General features: G+C 36.0%; 2 protein-coding genes across 2 annotated transcripts in view; both read right to left on the bottom strand.

Moving 5' to 3' along the window:
• LOC112510938 (UDP-glycosyltransferase 90A1-like) overlaps positions 1–476 on the bottom strand; it is a 10,701-nt gene extending 10,225 nt beyond the window's left edge. Inside the window, exon 1 of the mRNA XM_025116290.1 lies at positions 243–476. Coding sequence (XP_024972058.1) covers positions 243–476 — 234 coding nt within the window. The remainder of the gene's footprint in view (positions 1–242) is intronic.
• Positions 477–3,478: 3,002 nt separating this feature from the next.
• Positions 3,479–5,111, bottom strand: LOC112511681 (UDP-glycosyltransferase 90A1-like). The gene has a single exon (XM_025117389.1). It carries the CDS (start codon positions 5,107–5,109, stop codon positions 3,706–3,708), a length of 1,404 nt encoding a protein of 467 aa, XP_024973157.1. The 5' UTR covers positions 5,110–5,111; the 3' UTR covers positions 3,479–3,705.
• Between the last annotated feature and the right edge of the window lie 3,120 nt (positions 5,112–8,231).

The following is an 8,231-nucleotide window of genomic DNA, read 5'->3' on the forward strand; positions in this document are numbered from 1 at the left end:
TGTGGCTTGAACTTGGTCATGATGTAGCCGATGGTTATACAAAACATGTTGGTCCCATAGAAAACCAAACGGGGAATCCCGAGCTTATCGGCGGAGTCTTGAGTCCAACTGAAAAACCCATCGGAGATTATGCAGCTGACCGGCGGTAGACTGCGAACGACTTCTTCAAAACGAGGCTGGAGTTTTTCTGTGGCTTCCACGAAATTAATGAACGACGACATGGATTGTAGTTTACCATTGACTTGTACACCGGGAGGGGCAGCGACGATGTCTTCCGGGAACGGGATATCGATAACGGAGATGGAGTCATTGGAGACGGTGGATCTAACAGAGGCGTAGTTGGCAGGGGTGGTGATGATGGTGACGGAGATGCAGCGGTGGAAGAGGATGCCGGAGAGGTGGAGGAGGGGGATGGTGTGGCCTTGAGACATGAAGGGAAACAGGACAAAATGTGGAGGTGAAGAAATGGTCGTCATGTTTTGAGTGCGGTGGCAGGTGGTGTCGCCGGTGGAASTCCGTCTTTATAGAAAGTGGAGGGGTAATTTGGTAATTAGAATATTAATTAATATATTAAATATGGGAAATTAAAATACTCACGGGAAAGCTTTATATTATCAGGTGGGCTGAATCAAAGAATCTTTCTAAAGGGGTGCATCTTTAAAATCTGTATGAAAGGCTTGTAAATTTGTGTTTTAATATCAAAGAGCATTCCAACTGTTTCACATTTCTATTTTAAGTTTAGTTTTAAAAATATATTATAATGGTATTCGTACAATAGAGTGAAATAAATCTCGATTTTAATGATTAGTTTTATTTGTCTCAATCGATATAATATGATTTTATGTGGTTTTGAGAAAACGATAGTGTTTTTATTTTTTAATGAATTTAAATTTTAAATAACATAAAAAATTTAAAAAAATAAATCGATATTAGTATCAAAGTAACTATTTAATAGTTCTCATCTTTTTGTTGTAACTTTTTAATTCAATTTTTTATTAGGATTTAATTTAGATTTGATAACAAAGTAATTTATTTTTGGTTTAATATATAATATAATCTATATACATATTAAAGGAAGAACCAATAGGTGTTAATGTGGCATAATGAGAATTAGGTATTGAGGTGTTGGTGAATTGTGGTTGAGTTTGAGATAACACACATTGGTGAGAGAATGAAATATTGGAATAAGAAGATGCGTATAAGAAAGAAGGATGAGATTTATTGTATCAACTCATGAGGTTTGATTCATAAGAAGTGGCGGATCCAGAAACTATCATGGTTGGGGGCATACTTAGGAGTGTCGAAAAATCTCGAAACCAAACAATTCATCCAAACCAAAAAAGGTTTCGACTTTTCATTTTTGGCTTAAACGGTTCTATTAACAGAATTAAGATAACTTATTCAGTTTGATTTTCAATAAAAAAATTTACTATTTTAGTTAAACGGACACATTATATATATATATATATACATACATATGTGTGTGTGTATGTATGTATTCTCTACAATTTACACTTAAAACAAGTAAACACATTGCTCGTTAAGTAGTAAGACATTAGGTTTGAGTTATGTTCTAAGGAGAAGTATGTATGTGTTAAGTTGAGTTGTTTATTGAGTACCGGAGAATATGAGATTGAACCAATTAAAAGTATGATGTTGATCATGGTTGGGGGCATTTTATTTTGGTGTTCGGGTCCAAATAACAAACATTAAATAAAAAATATTTTTTAATCAATTGTGAACCATTTTATTGGGGGCCTTTGACCCCTATGAGACTCATGTGTATCCGTCCCTGGTCATAAGGTCATCTTATTTGGATGACCTTATTTTTATAAAACAAATCTTATATTGTGTTAGCTTATGAGGTTTGAGTTATAAGGTTATCTTATTTAGATTACCATATTTTTGCAAAACAAATCTTATTATATAAAAATAAAAAATGAATTGTGTTTATAATCATCAATATATATATATATATATATATATATATATTAAAAAAAGAACCAAGAGATAATTAGGTGCATCATAAGAATTAAGTATTGAAATATTGGTTAATTGTGGTTGAGTTTGAAATATCTCTTTTGATGAAAGTTCGAAATAAAAAGATGTATATAAGGAAAAAAGAATGAAATTCATTGTGCAACTCAAAAGACTTGATTCATAAGCTTATTGTATTTGAATGACTCTTTTTTGTAAAACAAATTTTATTATATAAAAATAATTGTGTTTACAGTTGCCAGTGATTAATTCATTAACCAAATATGGTTCTACAATAGACCATTTTACAAAACTCAGTTTATATGACCAAAAAATTAAGGGTCTTATTTAAAAGTACTATAATAAGTTTATAAGACAGTTTCGGACGTCTTAACAAGTTTTACATGACCATTTTAATACAAAATGTCCCATTAACTACTTTATAATATATTTTTGAAAAAGTGCCTATAAACCCATCTTTTTATACTACACTTATTTTTATAAGAAATTTTTTCAAATACCGGAACGTCTTGTATTAAAAGTGACCTATAAAACTTGTTAATACGCCAAAAAACGTCATATAAACTTATTAAAACGCCTTTAAATATGATCTTTTATTTTTTGGTCATAATATAAATTAAAACAGTCTAATAAGATGCTTTAAAATTACTTAAATTTGTTGTAATAATGTTTACATCTTAGGGGTCGTTTACCAAATACTTACCCAGTAAGTGCTTACCACGGTAAAATTTAACACTACTATTTACTTAACTGGTAAGATTTTAGTCCACCAAAGCGACATCGCATGTAACAATTTACCCGGTAAGCGCTTACCGTGGTAAGAGTCGTTGCCCTCACTTACCGGGTAAGATTCTTGGTCCTTGTCTCGCTCTTACCGGATAAGATTATTGGTCCTTACTATATTCATCCAGTTAGTTAATGTGACTTAATAAGCGCTTAACCGAGTAAGCGTTTGGTCCTTGTCTCGCTCTCACACTTATCACGGTTAGTCTAGACATGACAAAGGATACCCTTCTAAAAAGATTGATTTTTCCCCCCAAAAATTAACTCCGTATTTGCCATAAAGACTCGACTAACATCGGCTGAAATTAATTAATACAACCCGATTCAGATAGAAATTAGATGCTAATCGGATCGGTTTTCCTTGTAATTTGTCTGCTCCAAGAGAAGATACATCATATCATATCATCTTCTTTCAAATTATTTACCATCATACAACCAAAGAAAATAAAATACAAGCCTTCTAGAAGCATGATACCACTTATTAGCACCTACACACTCGTAACAAAACTTTGTTTTTCCAGCCCTACGTAGTGCCGGTTGTTTACCGTAAAATTTAACACTATCATTTATTTATTATATAAGATTTTTATCTATTAAAACGATATCGTATGTAAAAATTATATTGTAATAAGTATTTATTGAATAATCGTTTGGTAAAAGACCCTATAATCTTCCATATGGAGATAGAGTATGATTTAGTATGGGAATGTGTGGCCCAAAAGAAACTACAAGTACGCTTCATATCATGAAAGGATGAATCGAGAAAGCTTACAAAATGAATCTATACCATCATTCATGTGTGAATGGATAAAAAGCTAGTGAATGTGATGGAATGATTGAAGAATACAAAACCTTTCTTTCAACTTGGGATCAATTCAACATGACCCTTTTATTTCTTAAGAGAAGTAGAGAGAAGGATAATGATTAAGCTGTCGGTTGCACAGTTCCACAGACATGATCAATCAGTGACTCCAATGTCCGCCATGATGACCCACCTTCCTTCATTGCACCATATGCACCTTCCTTCACCTCCGCCACCCTCTCCCTCACCCTTCTCCCACCTTCACCTTCCATCAACTCCACCACCATCTTCTCCACCTCCTCCGCCCCMACWAACCCACGCGCCACCTTYTCCTTTGGCCAMACTCGCAACCCCATCCCGATCTCCTCCACCACCAACCTTGCATTCAGGTGTTGCTCCGCCATAAACGGCATTGCCAGAACCGCCACCCCCGCACAAATCGTCTCCAACATCGAGTTCCACCCGCAGTGACTCAGAAACCCTTGTACGCTTTCGTGATTCAGAACCTCMACCTGGTCCACCCATTCAGTCACCACCTTCCCTCTCTCCTTCACCCTCTCTTCGAACCCTTCACCTCCTATCAACTCAAAATGCTTCGGTTTCACTACCCACATGAAGTTTACCTTCGACTTCTCCAAACCAACGGCCACCTCAAGTAATTGCTCAGGTGACACCTCCGCCTGTGTACCAAAAGATACATATATGACCGGCTTGTTCTCCACAAGCTTTTCATCGAGCCACAGGAGCCATGTTGGCTTTTCCACCGTCGGTTTTGGTGCAGCTGGTTTGGCTATACAGAAAGGTCCGACACACCAAGCTTTGGGTCCGAAGTTTTGGTTCCAGTAATCGATAAACTCTTGTTCGAGTTCGTAGAAGTTGTTTACCACCATCCCATGACTCCTGGCATTAGCCTCTTGCTGCTTCACGAGAAAATCATGCGCCTGACCTTTGGGGTCGACCTCGCTAACCGGAGGTTCGAAGTCGTTCACCGTCAACTTGAGCCGAGGGAAGTCCGGAACCGGAAACGGCTCGTCGTCTGAACTAACTGCTGCATGTGGCTTGAACTTGGTCATGATGTAGCCGATGGTTATACAAAACATGTTGGTCCCATAGAAAACCAAACGGGGAATCCCGAGCTTATCGGCGGACTCTTGAGTCCAACTGAAAAACCCATCGGCGATTATGCAGCTGACCGGCGGTAGACTGCGAACGACTTCTTCAAACCCAGGCTGGAGTTGTTGTGTGGCTTCCACGAAATTAATGAACGACGCCATGGCACATATTTTGTCTCCAACTTCTACCCTGGGTGGAGCACCGACGACATCCTCCGGGAGCGGGATATCGATAACGGAGATGGAGTCATTCTTTACGGCGGCTCTAATAGCGGAGTTGTTGGTGGGGGTGGTGATCACGGTGACGGAGACGCCGCGGTGGCGGAGGATGCGGGAGAAGTAGAGGAGGGGGATGGTGTGGCCTTGGGACATGAAGGGAAATATGACAAAATGTGGAGATGAAGAAATCGTCATCTCGAGTGCTATGGCAAGTGGGGTCGCCATCGAGGTCTCCTTTATAGAAACTCCAGGGGTAATTTCGGAATTATTTCAAATATTATATAACGTATTAAAAATCAGTTATTCACGTGGAAGTTATCAGCTCCGTCCATGAGTCGACCGCGGCAAGCCACGTGTTAGAAGCCACTAAAATGGCACCCTATTTTTATATTTTTTTTGTGTTTGTATTTTTATAAATGATTATTATTTAAAATATTAAATATTTTAATCTCAAACCCATACATCAACTTTATTGTGGTGATTGATTTTTCAGATCTCCATACATTTTTCATGTATTTAAATAAAATAATTAACAAATAAAATATTAAAAAATTATATTCAACTAAAAATGAAATTTGAGAGATTGAAATGGTATCGTTACAAAAGGTTTTATCAACGGATTTGGTAGATCACCGGTGGATTGACCATTATCGACGGATTTTTTCATCAGTGATTGAAAATCCACTGGTAATAATGATCACCATCAACATTTTTTCAGGAAATGAGATCAATCAGTGATGGCTTTTTCTAGCGGATTACAGACGGATTTTTCCGTCAATAAAGGCTATTTGTTCTGTAGTGTTAAGGAACATGGAAATGAAGTATGTCAACATCGGGAAGATGATCGAAATTATGACGTAAATTATGACTTCTCTCTGCGGGTTAAATAAGAATCAGAAAACAATGTCGAAAGAAAATGAGAAGTTTGGTACTTAGCTTTATTTTCGAATTTGAAAGTAATTTGCTTGTGCATTTCGTTTCTCATAGGTATAAAGGTGATAGAACTTTTGAACTTCTAAGCCATCATTTCCCTTTTAAGAAATACCACTGTTCTGATTAAGTGCTTGTACTTCAAATTCATATATCTTTAGTTGTGACCACAAAGATTCAAATGTGGTGACTCCGAGCTACCCGCAAAACATGTGGTCGTCCTGGGATTAATCGGCTCGTATAGCGAGTTGGATATCCAGGTTAATAAAAAAAATTGGGTTTATTAGCCGTCAATTTTCTAAGCATACTAATAGACCGTTTTGTAAGACTTAATTTATAAGAGCTGAAAAATAATGTATCATATTTAAAGGGTCGTAATAAACTTATAAGACGTTTTTAGACATCGTAACAAGTTCTTAGAACATTTTTGTAAAAAAATGTTGTATTAGATATTTTGTATCACACTATTTGGAAAAAGATGTCGTATAAAAACAATTCTAACCTATATAAAGATGGGTTTAAATCACAAGGGTGGTGACTGATTGGTTTGAGCTTGACTCCAAAGGTCAAAAGTACCTAGAGGTCTCAGGTTCAAATCCAAGGAGGAATAAAAATCCCCTTGTGGCCACGGAGGTTCAAATGCGGTGACTCCGGGCTATCTGCAAAACAGGTGGTCGCCTTGGGATTAGTCGGCTCGCATAGCGGGTTGGATATCCAGGTTAATAAAAAAAATGGTTTATCCAACAATGTCCAATAAACTTATTATAACGCTTTTAAATAAAATGTTTTCTTTTTGGTTCTATAAATTTAAGTAAATTACACTATTGGTCCCTATCGTTTGCTCAAAGTATGAATACGACGTCTCTTTCAAAATAAGTACATCAAGCATCTCTGTAGTTTGCATTTCGTAACAAGCTGAATCCCTGACACTGACGCCGTTAAATCCAGTCCGTTAAATAAGGGACAAATTCGTCAATTTTACCTTTTGTCTCTTTTATAGTGATAACAAATTAGAAATTGGAATTTGTGTTTGAATGCAACCTCATCACGTCTACATGAAATTGAAAAGTCAAACTCTGTCATAGTCAAACTATGAATTGTGTTTCACTACCACCGCAAACACCGTGAGCCTGCACCCACGCTGTAATTAATGGAATGAAGGGTGAAATATTTATTAGATGTTGTTTAATTTTATTATTAATTATTATATAATATCTTTTTGTGATATGTTTTAAAATAAGTGTAAGCGAACAATGTTGTACCGTACAGATCGATCACAAAGAGCAATAATTAAATCAAGGGTAGATCAAATCAGCCTCGAACGACGTCCCATGTACTCGCTCAACTTATTTTCATAAGTAAATTCTTTTTGGAGGTATGAAAAGGGCACCTGCTAAACTTTTTTTTTTGTAAGGGTGTCCGGGCCAAAGCCCGACTAATCCCCGGCAAATTTGGAGGTTAAACATGGCCCCACTTAAATGTCGCCAACACTCCCCTCCTAGGGCTCGAACTCGGGTTCATGACTATGCCATGCCCAAGCCTTTACCACTAGGCTGAAAGGTCTTTGGCACCTGCTAAACTTTACGAAATGCTTCGGGAAATTAGAAAATACAAGGAAGATCAAGCAAAAAAACTGAAACAACTCCCTAGAAATCAACCAAAATTAAAAAAGATCTTCAAAAATGGCGGAAATAGGATAAGAAACTGCATGGAACGACTTCCGGACTATTGATCCACCTTAAAGGTGCAACTGCTCGACAAAAATTATGGATGTGCCACTGATTTAAATATCGATTATGCTATACATGATGAATAGGCTTGTGAATGGCAAATCTGAGAGGTGATTAACAAATTATGACCTAAACGACGAAAGTGAGTCAAGGAACGGGAATTTAAACGAATGACATAAAATTAACTACTGTGTAACAGAAAACAGATTGAAGTGACGGTGTCGAACGAATTCATTGAGATGAAGACATATCTCAAATAGACAACACAGACCAAAATCATAAATATTATTTTCACATCATACTGTTATCAAATATGGATCTAACATAGAAATAAATTTAATTCAATCCTATATTTGGTTTGAAAGAAAATTGGATTTGAAATCCCATATCTGATGAATTTAGAAAGATGGAGACTAATGACACCCCTAACCTCTATCTAATCATTTTATTTTTTTACTTTTTTTTTTATCTTTTTTTGTCTTTTTGTTGTTTTTATCTATTGTTTTTTTTATTTAATTTGATTAAACACGTATATTTATTACCTTTGATTTTTATTTATTTAAATATATATATATATATATATATATATATATTAAAAAAAGAACCAAGAGATAATTAGGTGCATCATAAGAATTAAGTATTGAAATATTGGTTAAT

This window comes from Cynara cardunculus (assembly GCF_001531365.2).
Source record: "Cynara cardunculus var. scolymus isolate 2C chromosome LG 4, CcrdV1, whole genome shotgun sequence".
Classification (NCBI taxonomy): domain Eukaryota; kingdom Viridiplantae; phylum Streptophyta; class Magnoliopsida; order Asterales; family Asteraceae; genus Cynara; species Cynara cardunculus.